This window comes from Phanerochaete carnosa (assembly GCF_000300595.1).
Source record: "Phanerochaete carnosa HHB-10118-sp unplaced genomic scaffold PHACAscaffold_1, whole genome shotgun sequence".
NCBI classification, from domain to species: Eukaryota; Fungi; Basidiomycota; class Agaricomycetes; order Polyporales; family Phanerochaetaceae; genus Phanerochaete; species Phanerochaete carnosa.
In genome coordinates, this window is record NW_006767628.1 from 452,913 (window position 1) to 469,906 (window position 16,994).

Sequence of the window (16,994 nt, forward strand, 5' to 3'; positions counted from 1 at the left end):
GTACTGCCTCAAGAGTGAGGAATTTGATGGGTCAAAGGAGATCCCACCGCCGGCATGTGTTGAAGACAGGCATCACTGCTTCACGAAAGATATTCTTATGACCCGGAATGTAGATCCAGACAACAACGTGCGAGACAGCGCCAATTGTCGTAGAGTCCTCAACGGAGCCGTGCCTTGCATTCTTGCCCCCAGATTTCGTGTACAATGCCCAGACTGGAGATGTAGTAACATAATCAGTGGGTAGTTAAGGGATCATACGGGTGAGACATAAATTTCGTGATGGCGATGCCATATTTCCGAGCATAAACAAACCTTTAGTCGTTGGTTCGTAACGGTCTCATAGGACTTACGCGTGTGGTGCCGAAGTAATTGATGCGCGGCACATTCACCTCGTCAGAAGCAAGAGAACATTCTGTAACAGCCTTTCTGCCGTGCCTGCTCCAGCAACAGCCGCATTTGCTGCAGTCCCAGTTGGCTGAGCTCAGCCTTTGAGGGGCATAGGGTCTGGCACGGTGGGGGGAGGCCTGCGGCGACGAAACTGGGGACAGAGAAGGCTTCGGTGTATGCACGTGAAAAAAACTGTGGCAGAGGTAGCAGCTGTAGAGTTTTTTTTCAATTTCGGTCCACTCAGATGGTTCAAAGACCAGGTTGGATGGCTCAGCGTCGATAATATCCATTATAAATGCAGGCACTGCACAGGCTTGCAGGATGGAAGCGGTAATACAAATGAGTCAAAAGCTAAGAGATATATGGCATTGATTCGGACCAGACTACACCTCGGCCGCCGCCTTGGCCACCGCCACTCTTGTCCGGATGCCAACCAGCCTCGCTGACCTCGACATCTTTTGTCCGGATGCCCGGACCAGCCTTTCGCATCACGTGAGAGGCCCATGTCCGGATGCCGAGCAGCCTCAGGTACTCAAGCGCCCAAATTTGTCCGGATGATGGGCCAGCCTATGTGGAAATTATCAGGGGTCCTGCCACAATCAGGCTCGGGGCCAGCTTAGCCGTAGGAAGATCGGTATGTAGGGTGGTCTGCGCCAACGATGAGCACCTGTGGGCCGCCGTCGATGGGGCTCGCCGTAATGGTTCTCCCCCTCGTACATATACATATCGTAAATTATGCTGCCCGCATGTAATCTGTATGATGCATATGTCAGACTAACAGAAGGGCAGGGATTGGCTGCGGCAAACTCAGATACGGCGCGCACCACCTGCACGCTCGAGAATTGCACACCGACGCGCTCTGACGCAAGTCCGAGCACAGGAACAGCGCCGACCCAATGGGACATCGGAATTTCCGGATGCTGGCACGCAGCGGGCATTAGTAGGGTCGACCCGCACTGACACCTGCCCTTGCGCCTCGGGGGAGTGATATCTGTCCGTCCACTGTGATGTTGTACTGCTATGGGACGAGACACGTCAGATATGGAGATGTGGCGAAATGTGTAGACCCTCCTATTTCATGTCGTTCTTGTGTCGGTCCTTGTGCACTTTTCGCACGGCTTCACTGTGATTCCGTGAAGATCATTCCGAGCTCGAGAATAGGCATACTATAGTCGCGTGATTAAAAAAGCTAGCTAGGGGTCAGATGGTGCTACACCATGCTAGCCATGGTCAAAACGAAAGTATGCACTAGTTTGTGTCTAGGATGCAATTCAGTATCGCCCTCATTGAAATCAACTGTCTCTCCGCCAACGGCCGAAAAATTCCATCGGAGCAGGAGCCATCAAGTTGGTGCCGAGGAGTCTACCTTTTCTCCGACATTATTGTTTGACATAATCTCACGCAACGACGAACTTCCCTCAGGCGTCAGCGTCTCAGACGAATCATAAGTCAATACAGCTACTCGAGGTTAGGTAAAACTGGAACGCGTAAAGGACATCTCTTTGTCGCATTGGCTAACTCGAATTGGTGTGGTCACGATGTTGTACACTCATCCTACGGTTCAAATCTGGACCACGCATTCGTTTACGCGCCGTATCGCGACCGTTAACGTCCACGGGCTGGCTCAAAGCGTGCGGACATCGAAGGCGCCAGTAAGTGCCGTTGCATTGCACATAACTTCCCGACTAACCGCGCCCTTCTCGAGGCTCGAATCGTCACAACGGTTGACCCGTACAGGCTCTCTAGCGGCTGTTTTCAAGAATTCCCGGGCTTGGAGTAGTACCCCACGCTGCGCATGCAAGAGAGCGTTGACCCGAGCTCGCAGAGTACTCAGTGGAAGCGCAGTTACTACTGCTACAGAAGGAACTACTTGCAGGTCTACACGCCATTTCCGCCCGGAACGCACAGCTTCTTTTACTACCGCGCCCCTCCGCCCTGGGCACACGATCTCGCCGGTGAGATTCGGTTCCGCATTACAAAAGACAGCGACCCCTCGAGCTTTGCTGGCGAACATCACCTCCTCGTCCAGGGCATGCCGTGGATTGTGACGCTGCTCTTCAACACTCCCTACTCGGCTGCCTTCCACAGTGTTCTGCTGCGCGATGGTCTGCTTAGCGAAGACCAGATACGCCGCTTGGGGCGCTTGGAGCCGTGGCGTTCCACACTAACGGCCAGGGCGCGTCTCATCCATTCGATTGGTCAGCCGTTCGCACTACCTGTAAGCACGAACCGGAATACCTATAGATATGCCCGGTACTTCGTACCTAGCATCGTGGACAGTAAAGACGTACTCGAAAAGTACGATCTTATGTCTTCCCGTGGGTCTCAATGGGGATACAACACCGGTCAGGACGAGGCCAGGGTCTTCTCGAAGGATGATGCGTACGTCGTGTCGCTATCTGATCAGTCGAAACGTGCTCGTGTCGTGTGCGCTAACATGCCTGTATAGCCATCGCCCTTGTGCATCTCGAGCCTTGGGCTCATCCACACAACAAGAGACGCTATCTTGCACTTCGAATCCGGAGACTGTTGGATTGTAATGGCTTGCCTGCCAATTCACCGGATGACCACCCCGATTGTGGTGCAGCGGGTCATTTACTGCTTAGCTTTGGGCCGGTAAGAGGGTTGGTGCAGCAATGGCGCTTAAGGGTGCCCACGCCTCGCAAACGCGTCGGCGAGACTCCAAGCACGTCGTTTCGCGTACTGTACGCAGGGATACAACAGTCCACTTCAGGCCAATCAATATATAACATCCAATTGTCTGCTCATGCTGTACCAGCCTATCCTCCAGCCCAAGGCAGTTCTCAAGACAATCTGCCAAGCCCAACACACCTCAGGACACCCGCATCAAGCCCAAGACGGCGGCGTAATCCCATAAGAGCTGCCGTCTGGCACCGGCCCCTGGAGTTAGTTATTCGCAAACATCAGATCACAGGAGAAACCAAGTAGGGCAAGAGAGCTGACTTCGTTATCAGGCTGTTGAGGCCCCTACAAGTGAAGGAATCTGTCAGAGAACAGCGAGTGCATGCAAAAGCGTGGGGTGCGACGTACAGCTGAGACAGAAACAGCAGCTGTCATGCTGCTCAGCGCGACGACTACGAGAGCCACGTAGGTAGAGAGTATGGCAACGAGCTTCATCGGTCTATCGAAGAGAAGGTGTTTCGCAGAAGCAAATTGTCGCAAATCTCAAGGGGGAGAAAGTGGTGGATGCAGGCAGCACCTCAGGCTGAGCGCAGCCACTTAAGTACATGTACACTCGACCACCCAGACGCCCGCCCTTCCCGTCACTTTCCGCGTACACAGCTACTAGTGATGTGCGGGCCCGGCTTGGGCTCAAAGTCCGGGCTTGGGATTGTGGCGACGCCAAGCCGAGCCCTGAGCCCGACCCGAGCCCTGAGCCCGACCCGAGCCTGAGCCCGGCCCAAGCCGTGGGCTTAAGCCCGGGCTTGCAAAGCTTAGGACAAGTATTTATATGCTACCAAAGTGAGCATATTTGTATGTGATAGGCTGCTATTGCATGTAACCACCGTACTGCAGCCTCCAGAGGGCATGCGACTGCGGCACAAGCCATGTTATGACAAGGTTCGCGAAGGGGCGCCCACGGCGAATGCCAGGCGGTGGTGCACAATTGCGCCTAGTCACACTAGCAGGGACCGCCCAGTCCGGTAAGTCAACATTTTGTCTCGTATGTGTATATAAAGTCGTTCTTACCATGTTTTGAGCCCAGGGAACGGCAACACATTTGGTGCACCCAAGCCTGGGCTTTCGGGCCGGGCTCGGGCTTGACTACGCTCCGAGCCCGGCCTCAGGCTTGAGCCCGCTGCCAGGCTTAGCTCGGGTCAGGATGTTTGGGTCGGGCTTGGCGGGCTCGCGGGCTTTGAGGCCCGGCCCGCACATCACTAACAGCTGCACGGATGAGATTGTGGAGGTCAAGATCTGGCGAATTTTGTGATTCGGGGTTTCGTGATCTTTGAAACTTGATTTTTGTCTGAGATTCATTTGACAGAAATCACGGTTTTATCCAATAGAGACATGCAGAGTGCACATGTGCGCGCAAAACCGATTCACGGCCGCATCGAGAGTCGCTTCGAACGAAGTGAAACGCGACTGAAGCGCGTGTAGACAGGACCTCTGAAATTAGGCGAAGGGGCCTGAGGACAATCCGCATCCAAAATGGGGTCTCGGGGCCCCCCATGCCTGAGGCGATCCACATCTAAAACCGGGCTTGGATCCGGGGAATACCAGAGGAATAACCCGTACTGCGCCAGCGGCCGCTCTACAAGGCCTAAGGGCCGCCTGTATACGGATTTTTGGGGCATGTTAGTAGCCCTATTTGGCTGATGCCCAAGGTCTAAAAATCTTTTGAATCACTTTTCTGGTCAACATCAGTAGCCTTTAGTGCGGTATAGTAATACAAAGTGTGCCTCAATTGGAAATCGTCCTCGTGGCTATTCAGACCGCACCGCTGTCCGCGTCCGTCTACGGTCTGCAAGTAAGAGCGAAGAATGCAAGCGAGGGCGCAAATAAAATATATTATTCTTGTGTCTATACAACCATGTGTTACTCGAGGGGTCCTGCTGTAGTGAAGTGTAGTGAAGTTAAGGTATGTTAGAGATGTGAGACAACATTACGATATGCGCATCAACATTTGCAACACCTGTAACCTCTAACAATTCTTCAAACATGGGTGGTCCCTCCGATGGACCTCGAACGCGCTTCAGCACGATTCAGCCCGAGTCGTTGCTCCAGGAACCCGGAACTGCGCCGCTTCGAAGTTTCAGTTTCATCCTCCGATTCGTCATCAAACACTGGGCGGTAAGCGCGCTTTTTTCCGGCGTAAAATTTGCCAAAAACTGATTGAACAAGGCCCCAACTTTCTCCGGTTTTCACTTGAAAAAAACCGAAGGCAAAACTCAGTTTTCCGCCAGTTTTACTATGTTTTAAACCATTTTGGCTGGTTTTGCACCAGTTTCTCCTCAGTTTGCATCGGCGTAGAATCGAGGAATAACGGGGCTTTGTTTAGCTGCTTTTTCCTGAGTTTTCTCGAGAAAAAAACTGCGCTTACCACCCTGTGAAAGCGAGTCCGAAGCGCCTCCAAAGCGAACTTTCGGAACGCCCCTATATTTCTGCATGCTGTAGTGAGAATCGCGACGTGTACATGTGCATGCACTTCCCGCCCGCCTGGTAGTGCACACTAGTGGGAAAGTTTTATATGGCTATTATGATGAGCTCCTTGCTATCCTGCAATTGATGCGGCATCCTGAAGAGCTCGTGCTATCGAATACAATCAGCAGAGAAGCGGACTGGCGCCAGGTTCGCGATACTTACCTACCAGAGCTGCGAGGCACGGTCGACCTCCCTCGACTACGACTGCTCAGCGAGCGCCCTCGCAGGCTTCCCCTTTCTCTACCGCATCACACATCCGCCTTCCACCGCCATGTCTCGGCTTCAAGCGACTATCCAGCTGACACATCCGGCACGGCGAGGGCTGCTGTCTGCTCGGGCTGCTGTCTGCCAAAATCGACGCCTGGAGCGATCTCGACGACCCATCCCTTCGGTCTCTGTGCATGGACACCAGCAGAGGAGACCCCAACTTCGGTGTCATTGTCAATCTCTGGCGCGAACGGCTCCCGCTATCCGCTCTAGAGTCATCCTTCCGCAGCTCTACATTCTTCCAGCTCTCTCTCTCGATACGGACCATAAGCCGTTTATAGTCGGCTTGCTGCGTCGTCTGCCACTGGCGGATATGGCAGCCGCGCTCATCGTGATTTTGAACTCGGCATCGCTGTGGGATGCCGTGGACTGGGAACAGTTGTTATCGTTCCTACGGTCTGTCGAGGAGCTCACCCTGTGCTGCGAGGTCTTCCATCCAGTAAAAGCTGACGTCCCATGGCGCTCGCGGGCTTTGTCTTCGGCTGCAGGTGCTTCGCATCCGCGAATGCGCGCCGGACAATCCCTACTTCGCCGTTCAGCAGCTCCCGCCAAGCTATACCAAGCTTGCAGACCTCGCTCGTAGCATTGTCGCCAACGGTGGGGAGACGCTGTCGGTGCACGCGGAGGCAGCCGACTAGGTAGGCACGGTGAAAGGGTCGCCGGCTGAGCCCCTTGGACGGGGCCCGTAGACTCCAATGTGCTGGCTCACCACATGTATGTCGCAGATTTCGGTGATGCTTAGGGGTCGCTGAGGACTTAGGACTGCGAGTAGACTGTGTCGACACCCGGGAATGCGCCTCGGGGGAGCAATATATGTTTGTACACTGTGATAACTTACTATGCCACTATGAGATGAGTACCACATTATTCGGGGCTTACTTCGGCTTCCGAAATCGATACACCTGCAGAGAAGGCTATAGTGATACAAACCAGGCCAAGTCATCGACTTTACACGTGTTTTCCTCAGTTTGCGCCACGTAACGCTCAGTTAGAACGGTAGCGCCAGCTTACTAATGCACAGTCCCTGTTCGACACCCGGATCTCTTCTCTTTCTCCCACGCCCATCCCGCCCACTGGTACCGTATGATCCTGACAGACAATTCCATCGCCCTCAACGATTCCCCGCTAGTGTTCTAGGACCAATATTCTCAACTCACGTCCGCTCTTCCGCTCGGGACGAACATCTACGGCTTGAGAGAGGTCGTTGCGAGCAGGAGACGCCGGCACCGACGACGGTGGCGGAATGATCCAAAAGATGTGGACGAGGGATATGGCCGATCATATCGACCGGGGCGTGTAGGTGTCCTTCCATGTTCGCGCGAAGTGTGCGGCTGATTCGTCTCTACAGCCATGGTTCGCATCTCATCTACATCGAGCACCGCTGAGAACAACGCCGGGTCGGCCGTGAGGCCCCCCACCGCATGATGCAAGTTAATGACATTCCACATCACTGGCGACTCTATCGGCCCCCAAGTCCCGACAACCGTGCGCGACGCACCTTAGAGCGGGATGTCCGCGTCGCACATGCGCCGCACCTGGGGCCCGAGCGTGCTGTCGATCAGGCAGTACTTGACGAGCGAGATGGGCGGCATCAGGAGGAGGATGTCGGAGTAGGCAGATCTGAGCTGTGGATGCGCCGAGTGTATTTTTGGACGAGGGGAGGATGTTGGAGCATCTGGAGAGGAGGACGCCATACGTCTGTGAGCGTTGAGGGGACGTGCACATTTATTCGTGAGCTAGTGTGTCTCTCCCTCTCGACGCCGAGGCTGATTGTCACGGTGCTGACAGCGTCCTCTAGGCTGCTAACAAATTACAATGAGTACTACATTCTGATCGTCGATGCCGCAGTTTTCAGGCAGGCCAACGATACGCTTCTGAGGCTAGCGAAAATAACCCTGACCGGCAGCATTCTCCTTGCGCCTGTGTGTATTTCGGGGCGCCCTTCGGTTTTATCAGGAATATTTGCGAGCTTGTAGACCATAGCCAGTCGGAGCGAGTTGAAGAAGATGACGATGAAGGTCAATGTGAGGCGGAAGAACTGCGAGACGGCTTGACGCAACACGCGAACCCGTTGACCACACGCCGGAAGGAACTAACGGCAGCCGACGTAGCCTCGACTATGAGATCCACAGAACGTGCGTGTGAAGAGCACTACACCGGTTTGTCCGCTATCCCGCGCGGAATGGCCATTATATATACCTTCCAAGGCTGCGGATTAGGTGCGAGTTTTGCTCCATGCTTCATCGGGGCGGCTTGAAGTGGACATCTTTCAAGCAGGTTCTGTCGCCCGCTGTTGCTTTACTCAACGCTGGCATGGAAGTTCAGGTGGACAGACGTTGTCTTGGCGGTAGCGCGTCTTGCGCCGACCTCCTTCCTCTGCGTCCATCAGGTCCTTGGTCTCCCTCCCACACTCTGAAATCTACCTTCTCGCATGCTCCTTGATCCCTGGCCAGGTTCCATGGTCCTCGTGGTTTGGTGTGGAGGCCCGCTATTGTTCTTGATTGAGAAGATTTGTTGAGCTGGGCATTCAGTGAGTGCGTCCTTGTTCCTTGCCTCAGCTTGGCTGAACATGCTTGCTGACGTACTATGTTTCCAAATTTTTTCAATTTATCAACAGCCAGTCACTCGATACTTGGCCATCTGTCTTCCAGCTTCAACTGCAAGCTGCGTGTATCACAAGTCTGGCCGCCGCGGCGCAGATATCGAATGAGCGTTCATTAGGTGAGCTCCGCGTGCTATATCCGCTCCGTCTACGTGTTGCCCTAACAGAAAGTTGCAGAAAACTGCTACGCAAGCTGCTTAAGCTGCTGCAAGACATACCTCTCGCATTGCCGCTCTTCCTTCAACCTTCGCAACCTAGCCCGATGCAGCGTCTACCGCGACCTCCTTCCTGGCCAATTCATCTACTATCGACCTACAACTATGGAGCAATATTCCTCAGCGAAGAGCTCAAGTTACAGCGGATCGACATTTTGTCGTCCCCCGTTTATTTGCTAAGTGCTTGCTCACGAAACTGCTAGAGTGCGGGCTTTACTGGCTAGGCTGGGATTGAAGACTAATTATCCGCGTGCGATGGCGGGCGCAGGGCTATTTGGAAGATGCCGAAACGCTGATTTTTATTGTACGTGTATTGGCGACGTTGTTCTGCTATTGTGGCTCATTTAATTCTGCGAATTGAGACAATTATACTTCCCGCGATCTTGAATTCAACGCCATCGTCGTGCGGCGCATCAGCTCCTGCAATCAGGTAGATTGGAGACGACCAATCAGCTGCTCGTATCCACGAATCAGCCTCCAAATCAGAGCCTTTATCTTCACGACACTGGTCTTGTATACCCCTGGCAAGCAACATCACGATTTACGGTATCCTGCATGCATTGCCATTCGCGCCCCAAGCGGCTGTGCAGTAGATCAACGTGTCCTCCGTAGGCCTCTTCCTTAGCCTCACTACCGCGCTATTCAATGCCCTCGCCAAGGAGTGGCTCCGTGGTACACGCGTCGAGATCTGTTGCCTTGGACACCGCGTTAGAACGTGCCTGCGCATCGGGGACCCTTCGAACCGCGGGTGGTGCGGAACGTAGGGGCGACAGTCGTAGGGATACCTGCGTCGCTCGAAACCAAGACGACCTCTGCCTCGCGGGCATAGTCATTCTCCTGTGGACCCTCGACGACATCGTCACTATCGCGATCGCCGCCGTCATCTCTGCCTTCGTCATCCTGTCCATCGCTTCCCGTCGTCGCCCTCTTCGGCCTTCGTGGGCCCGCCTCTCAGGTTATATCCTGATGGTGCGCCTTTGCTCTACCATTGGAGAAGTATCAAGAGATGTGTGCGATCCATCTTCTGCTGGCAAATTGTGCTCTGCGGCTCAGGCGCGCTTTCTCCTCTTGCACCGAGACAGGGAGTCCAGATCACAGTCCCGGCGTCTTTTATGTCTAGTATCCATCGGAGTCTCGAAGCCTCGACTCTGCAGTCTTGCAGACTTCTCTAAAAACGACCCCCATGTTGTGACTAGAAGTGCAATTTCTGCAGTACCCTATCTCCCCGATCCTCGCACGGACTACAGCCGTAAACCCCTGCGGCCACGCATGACGGGCTGTCGCTCCGGATGTATTGGCTCAACGTGGCCTCAAGTATGGAGTGAACACGGGCGTGAAATGAACATCTCTCTCTTCTACGCTATTCGATAGCTCTCGCGACGCGACATTGTAAACCCGCCGGTGCAGGTTGCCGACATCGCTGTCTAGAAGACGTACGAAGTCGCGAACGCGACTTCGCGTCGTGAGGATCGGGATGCAAGGATTGGGAGGACGAGCAGCGGGTGCGCCAGCTCTAGCTTCAGGGCAGCGGCCTCTTCTGCTACACTATACATGCCTTGCCACCTTCCCCCACCATCGCCTACTACTTCGGGCAAGCGCTCTACAACAGTGCGCGTTTGGAGCAGCCGCCGCCGCCATCGAAGCTGCTCATGCCCCACCTCCTGCGCCACTTGCCCGGCAACAACATTTAACCATCTTTACCGTTCTACGCGCAGGTCGCCGCGAAAGACGATCTGAATGGGCTCAGGATCGTGGGCCAGTACTCGGCCATGGACAGCAAGCGCCGCTGGTCGTCGGCACGATCAAAAGCCTCGTGCACGTCCTCACGGGCCATGAGATGTTTGGGACGACATACTGACAGGAGACGAAACTGTTCATGGGGAGCAGCGGGCTCATTTCGGTTCTAGGGATAGGTGAGTTGTTGATGCTCGAGGCCGGAGTCTCTGGCTGACAACGGTGTGCCGCCAGGCATTCGTGGCCACCGCGCGTGGATCGCATACGCCACGCTCCCGAAGAGCGGATTGTTGACGGAAGAGTACGCGCAAGTATACAGACCCATCACCGAAGAGCTCGTCAAAGACTACGTACGCTATTGACGGCATCCCGGGGCAGACGCGCCAATATTGTCGGCAACACCATCAACATGGTCGTCGTGCTGTGGGCCGCATTTTATTTGGTCAGTTGTCATTGAATTCCGTCTGGGTGCACGGTTCTAATGCGCCCGGCTGTGCAGATGGGCATCCCGCTAAAGACGAAGGCGGACCCAGGAGGCTTGATGACGGAGCAGTCGTACGACATGTTCTCGCTGGTGTCCACCTGACCAGATATAGACACGCGGCATCTCTCACTCTCAGATGTTGTATCAGTGGTGTCTTGCACGCAAGAGCTCACCGGGCAAGCATCATTTCCGCGACTCAACTCGAAGCCTCGAAGGTTGGAAAGTGTCGGAAGAACAAAAACTGAGAACGATACTGTACAAAAGCGGCAACGTGCTGCTAGCCAAGGACCAATGCTGCTACTGTCGCCAGTTGATTCTTCGGGCCAAGGCCCCGGGTGAGCTTCCACATCGAGGTCGTCCGAGGGCGACCGCACGCGCAGAGGGCCGGCTTGCAGGGTGCTGCGCTGGAGGCCACGATACGGGCACTCGACCCGTCCATAGTACAACTAAGAAGCTATATGTGACCAAGAATACAAAGATACTGACGCTCGGAGGAGAGAAAGTTTTTGAGCGTGCGGGAGGTTGAGCTCTGGCTGCGGAGAGCTGTTCTCGGGGATTGCCGTGCCACAAAGTGATAAATCACGTCTCTCCCGCCAAGCTCGGTCGGCTTGGACTAGTGCTCACCAAAATTATGATTACATACCATTATAATCTCAGATTAAGCATATCTTAAGATTAATTATGGGGGTTTCCGTAATCATTCTCCTACTTGTACGCACGGCATATCATATGCGTACATATGCATATCGTAAATTATGCTGCCCGTATGTAATCTGTATGCTACATATGTTGGACCCCAGAAGGGCCGAGATTTCAGATACGGCGCGCACTACCCGCACGCTCAAGAATCGCACACCAACGCGCTCTGCGAGTCCGAGCACAGAAACAGCGTCAGCCCTTATGTAATGGGCATCGGAATTCTCCGGATGTCGACATACAGCGGGTCATGTCAGTGCGTCACGGGCGTTCCTCAAGAGGTAGAGGCCGAAGTTTACCTCTGCACTGGCTAAAATTGACCGTGCAAGAGCCAAGCTCATGGAGAAGTCCCTTGCGGGGAAGTGTTTGCTGCTAGCCTGTTCACAATGACGGCCGGGAACAGCATCGTGCGTCCCTCTTCCTCCCTCTCCCCACTGACTGCGCCTTAACCCGCCCCCTTTGACATTGCCGCAGGACATCGTCCGGAAGCTGCAGCACCGGGCGCACGGACCCCGCCGCGTGCGAGCTCGATCGGCTCTGCGGCAGGACACATCTCATCGCACCCGACAACGCCGGCGTCGTGCACAGCATGCCGTCGTCCACGAAGAGCTCCGGCAGCGGCAGCACGGCGTCCGCGCTCTCTATAAACCCCCGCTCGCGTCTGTGCATCTGCCGCCACTCTTTGACGCGCCGGCGAGGCGGTCACACCGACTCACACGCAAGCGTCGGCGCCGTGTACGAGCATCAGGACGTGCACCCGATCCACGTCTCGGACATGCACATCCTCGGCGGGGGCGCGTTCTTGTTCGACCTGTCCGGGCCGTGGCCGCTCCCGCTGCGCATCGATGGCAAGCCCGACTTCCAGATGCTACACGAAATTTCGGGGTACTTTGAGCCCGACCACTTCGGCGGTGAGGTGAGCGTGCAGATGTAGTGTGTCACCTTGAGAATGTGTTCAGTAATGTACAGCTGTGTCGGTGATTCGATGCTTAGCTACCTTAGTATTCTACCTTCGCCTCGGAGGCCGACACCGCCTGAATCTCATTACATATGATTAAATATGATTGTTTAAAATTAAATACGCGTAAGATTATGCATATCATAACTTACGGCGTCCGTATACGCTGTACGCAATTCTTATGCATACATATCCTCAAATTTCGTATGTAATCTTAATTGGTGAGCACTGGCTTGGACGTGGACCACGACTCCAACGTCCAAAGACAGTACTGGTCGACGTCCGCTTAGCGATCTCGGCACCGTACTTCTGTTGCTCATCTGAGGGAACATTAGCCCAGCGTGGACGTGTTGGCCAGGCCTTGGCGTCCACTGGAGTCACGGCCGGGATGAGATGGGTCCAGTGTGGCCATGTCAGACGTTTGCACCTGTGACGGCAGTGCGTATGCACTTGACGCTGACATCGCTCGATGTCAGAGCATCAGCTTTATGATGGCTGGACCAGGCTGACGCTTTATAAGACTCTGCCGGCCCTTCGTTTCGCTTTTAGATTCGGCCGTCGACCCACTTCATTCTGAGCCCTCGAGCTCGGACTGACAATGCTGTCCGCAGTCTTTGCCGGAATTCTGCTGGCCGTGCTCGTGCTGGGCCGAGAGCGTCCAAGCTCCAATGTGATGCGCCTTCCCACCAGTTGCACTCAGGGCGCCCACGCTCTTTAGTTGCCCCAGTGAGTCGCACAGTGTACGAAATGACAGCAGAATCTGACATGCTGTAGGCTATATTCAGAGCGCGCTGCAAGAAATAGACACTGGGCTGGCTGTTCAACTCAACCTGGCCGTCCCTGCTTGCAATGCGTTTGGGCAGGATATTGCAAACGTAGCCCCGCCTACGATTCTGATCCGAGGTGAGAGCATTCATTTACTTCCTCCGATGGCATGCACCTACCCGCGGTTGGCTGCACGTGAAAATTTTCGACGCTGCGAATTCCCAATTCACTATCTCATCTTTGGTCATCGACCTTCCGGGCAAGCCGACTTCCATTCACAAATACAGCTCTGGGGTCTGACCTCCGAGTCGTCTTCCACTATGAGCTTTGCCTGTTTGCTTTCTGGATCACACGCCGCTCTGAACCTGATGCACAGTCTCTGTTCTACACCGGGATCTCTTCTCTTTCCCCCACGCCCATCTCGCCCATGATCTCGACAGACAGCTCCACTGCCCTCGGTGGCTTCCCGCTAGCGTTCTGTTCCCAGTACATTCAACTCGCGTCTGCGCTCCCGCTCGGGACGAGCATCTACGGCCTGGGAGAGGTCGTCGCGAGCAGCGGCTTCCGCAGAGACGCCAGCACTGACGGCGGCGTCGGGATGATCCAGAACATGTGAGCGCGGGACGTTGCTGATCCTGTCGACCAGAGCGCGTAGGTGTCCTTCCTTGTTCGCGCGAAGTGTGCGGCTGATTCGTCTCTACAGCCATGGTTCGCACCCCATCTACAACGAGCACCGCTGGGAACGACACCGGGTCTGCCGCGATGTCTCTCACCACATGATGCAAGTTAATGCCATTCCACATCGCTGGTGACCCTATCTGCCCCACGCTTCAATGTGCGGGTGCGACGCACCTTCGAGCGAAATGTCCGTGTCGCGCATGCGCCGCACCTGTTCGCGCGTCTCGGTCAAGCTGAAGCAACCTCAGCGGCATAAATGGAAGCCGAAGCTCCACATCGGGTGCCACGTCGGCAGACCTACGAACGCGCCGTACTGCTCGGTGGCCTCCTGCGGGCTCGGGCTGGACAAGTGAAGACTGAGCGCTCCACCGGTCAGGCGGTACTCGACGAGCGAGACGGACGAGGAAGGCAGCGTCAGAAGGAGGATGTCGGGGTCGGCGGAGATGTGGAGGCGATGAGTGCATATCTGGACGAGGAGAGAATGGCGGGGCACCTGAAGAAGAAGACGCCGTGCGTCTGTGAATGCTGAAGAGATGCGGACATTTATTCGTGATGCTAGTTTGCCTCTCCGTCTCGACGCCGACGCTGGTTGTCATAGTACTGATGGCGTCTGCTACTTCTCAGAATCATACGCTCTGCATAGCGCTCTTCCCAGGTCTCCAGCGACCCCACCCACTCGCGTCCGGCAAGAACATCGACGCAGAAGTCGGGTCTGACTCGGACGGTAGACATTCAGGCAGGATAGCCGGGCCGGCTCCTTCGCATTATTCTGAACAAAACGGCGTGGAAGTAAAGCGATACACCGTGGTATCGCTAATCTAAGATCATACATCTTCCGGATCATATCGAACACTACCGAGCTCGCACCACTGACTCCATACTCTTCATTGCAAAACGCTTGCGACCGATTATATACACTTTATCACCTACGTCCAGACCACAGCACACTCACCGTCCGACGTGATGTCTCGCCTCGGCAACTCGAACACCATGTAACTCCGCCCCAAACACCTTGAGCGTCCCGGGGTGTTTCGTGTCAGCTCCGCGTCCCAATGATATCTGCTAGCATGATAGTAGCCCGGGCATTACCTGCGTTGACGGCTTCAGAGATTATAATGCGATTGGGGGCAGAGCACAGGGGTACGACCTAGGAGCAAGGTTCGCCCTATTAGCATACCGAGGAGCGGGCATAATGCGCTGGCTGGCGTACAGTTTCTAGCTTGGCGAGCTCGTCAGCCTGACAAGTCACCGCGCGCTACGATATCCAACATACGAAATCTGTCTCGGCGGTCTTCAACTTGAGGGGCGCGTGCTCGAGACGCATGAGACGATGCTGGAACAGACCGAGATGTAGATTGAAGATGGACGCGATCGTTGAGAGAATCGGGACTCACAGCGGGGTGTAGGGAGCCAGATACGCTCTGGCACTAGCGGCGACGCGCATCACGATTGCAGGGCGTTTCGCGAAATGTTCGCTCGCCTGCGCGTATTGGCGAATGCTTGGCATGTTCACGTTTGTCAGTGTCAATGCGATACATATGGGCGAGAAGACGTACACTCATGCATGTCAATTGGAAAGCCTACCGCGCACATAACGAGCCGCGGATGCAACGCACATCGTATATGCAGTGCAAACTCGAGAGCTACAAATGTGTTTTCCTGCTTGCGTCGTGCCTGGCATAAACCATGTATGGGCAGCTCGTCTACAGGTGGGACTGTGTGTCGCGGTGACCGCGATACGAGATGGAAAGGCGAGACGGGGAACCTATTCGGGGTGGTGAGCCGTTGATTACTCGTGCTGGAACGTCGGACGTGATAAATGGTAAGGCTTGGCTGAGAACAGCGAACTATCGTGCTGCCTGCACGATTGGAGATAAGCCGTCTCTACGGCCGTCTCTCTATCAAAGCGCATCCCCCACATACCTCGTTCAGTTCGAGACACTGCTCTCCTGTCGCAGTTTTCACGATAATCCACCTATTCTTGGCCAGCTTCCCCAGCTGCAATTCGAATTGTGATTGAGGTGTAGGACTCGGCTCTGGAAAGGGTACATCGGTTATCGGCAAGATGCAGTCACATAACAAGAACTCTCGCAGCTCACGCTATCCACACTCTGCATGCTAAGCACTCGACGGCGGACAAGACAATCTTCACTGAAGTTGATGATTACTTCTGAGACGACAGGGCGAGGTACGTCGTATGGTATGGGAGCTGGAACCATCCTGTACGGAACGACGCGGGCTGCAGGTGAGAATCGCGATGTCCGAGTGATAAAGAGTTTGGGTACCATATTCAGGGTAATATAGACGCATGCGAGCATGCATTATGGCCGATGTTCAGCCAAGGAGAGGGGGGGTCGTCGAGCTTTCATCCTCGACGCAAGAAAAGCAGGACTATCGAGGACGTCGCGCGTATCGGCTGTGGGACTATATGGCATGCACATGGCAGAGCGCAATGCATCGACGCGTGCCAGAGGTCGGAGAACACGTTTGCGTCGAAAGGCTGGGGAAGACCAAAAAGACGCAGATAAGCGCTTTGATCTCATGCCCTTATCTAATCGGTGTCTCATAACGACTTTGATCATAGCGCGTCTACGCGTCTGCTCTGCGCCCGCCTGCCCTCTGATACTCTGGAGTCTGGAAGCCGCGCTCTCGCATACGCTTCGAGCTTGATGCAAACGTTCCAATGCTAATGGTTAGTTGCAGATACCTGTTATTATCGTAGCTGAGGAGCCGGTGAGTACACCACTATCCCATGTCTCAGCTTTGGCTGAGCATACCCGTTGGCCCACTGTGCTTTCAGTCCGAAATCAATCATCCGTCGCATGATACCTAGACATCTGTCTCCCAATTTTAGCACTAAGCTGCGCGCTTCGCAGACTCGGCCACTTGTTGGTCACCTCTGTTGACCCAAGCCCGCGCATGCGAACGTTTGGCGGGTGCGTCCTCTCCAGCTTGTCCGCCGTCCCCTAATTGACGCAGTAGCTCCAAACATAAATGCAGCCCCAGCATCTCGTTCGCAGACTAATATCGCGCGAACGTTCT

The 16,994-nt window shown here is 54.8% G+C and overlaps 5 protein-coding genes across 5 annotated transcripts; all 5 read left to right on the plus strand.

Moving 5' to 3' along the window:
• Positions 1 to 1,925: 1,925 nt before the first annotated feature.
• Positions 1,926 to 2,836, plus strand: PHACADRAFT_179643 (uncharacterized protein; the record flags this gene model as incomplete). Its single annotated transcript, XM_007389683.1, has 2 exons — positions 1,926 to 2,039; positions 2,168 to 2,836. The coding sequence occupies 2 exons, from the start codon at positions 1,926 to 1,928 to the stop codon at positions 2,834 to 2,836; spliced, it is 783 nt and encodes a 260-aa protein (XP_007389745.1).
• A 3,297-nt stretch (positions 2,837 to 6,133) lies between these two features.
• PHACADRAFT_203515 (uncharacterized protein) lies at positions 6,134 to 6,500 on the plus strand (the record flags this gene model as incomplete). Its single annotated transcript, XM_007389684.1, has 2 exons — positions 6,134 to 6,247; positions 6,309 to 6,500. 2 exons carry the CDS (start codon positions 6,134 to 6,136, stop codon positions 6,456 to 6,458), a joined length of 264 nt encoding a protein of 87 aa, XP_007389746.1. The 3' UTR covers positions 6,459 to 6,500.
• Positions 6,501 to 8,979: 2,479 nt separating this feature from the next.
• On the plus strand, positions 8,980 to 10,825 carry PHACADRAFT_167682 (uncharacterized protein). The gene is made up of 2 exons (XM_007389685.1): positions 8,980 to 10,550; positions 10,606 to 10,825. Exon 1 carries the CDS (start codon positions 9,283 to 9,285, stop codon positions 10,006 to 10,008), a length of 726 nt encoding a protein of 241 aa, XP_007389747.1. The 5' UTR covers positions 8,980 to 9,282; the 3' UTR covers positions 10,009 to 10,550; positions 10,606 to 10,825.
• Positions 10,826 to 12,248: 1,423 nt separating this feature from the next.
• PHACADRAFT_246149 (uncharacterized protein) lies at positions 12,249 to 12,574 on the plus strand. Its single transcript, XM_007389686.1, has one exon. It carries the CDS (start codon positions 12,327 to 12,329, stop codon positions 12,483 to 12,485), a length of 159 nt encoding a protein of 52 aa, XP_007389748.1. The 5' UTR covers positions 12,249 to 12,326; the 3' UTR covers positions 12,486 to 12,574.
• A 1,006-nt stretch (positions 12,575 to 13,580) lies between these two features.
• PHACADRAFT_246150 (uncharacterized protein) lies at positions 13,581 to 14,683 on the plus strand. Its single transcript, XM_007389687.1, has one exon. It carries the CDS (start codon positions 13,702 to 13,704, stop codon positions 13,888 to 13,890), a length of 189 nt encoding a protein of 62 aa, XP_007389749.1. The 5' UTR covers positions 13,581 to 13,701; the 3' UTR covers positions 13,891 to 14,683.
• Positions 14,684 to 16,994: the final 2,311 nt, after the last annotated feature.

What these genes read in the sequence shown, in the direction of transcription:
- PHACADRAFT_167682 (XM_007389685.1), top strand. Translation starts at nt 9,283, where the DNA reads ATGCCCTCGCCAAGGAGTGGCTCCGTGGTACACGCGTCGAGATCTGTT.
- PHACADRAFT_246149 (XM_007389686.1), top strand. Translation starts at nt 12,327, where the DNA reads ATGCACATCCTCGGCGGGGGCGCGTTCTTGTTCGACCTGTCCGGGCCG.
- PHACADRAFT_246150 (XM_007389687.1), top strand. Translation starts at nt 13,702, where the DNA reads ATGATCTCGACAGACAGCTCCACTGCCCTCGGTGGCTTCCCGCTAGCG.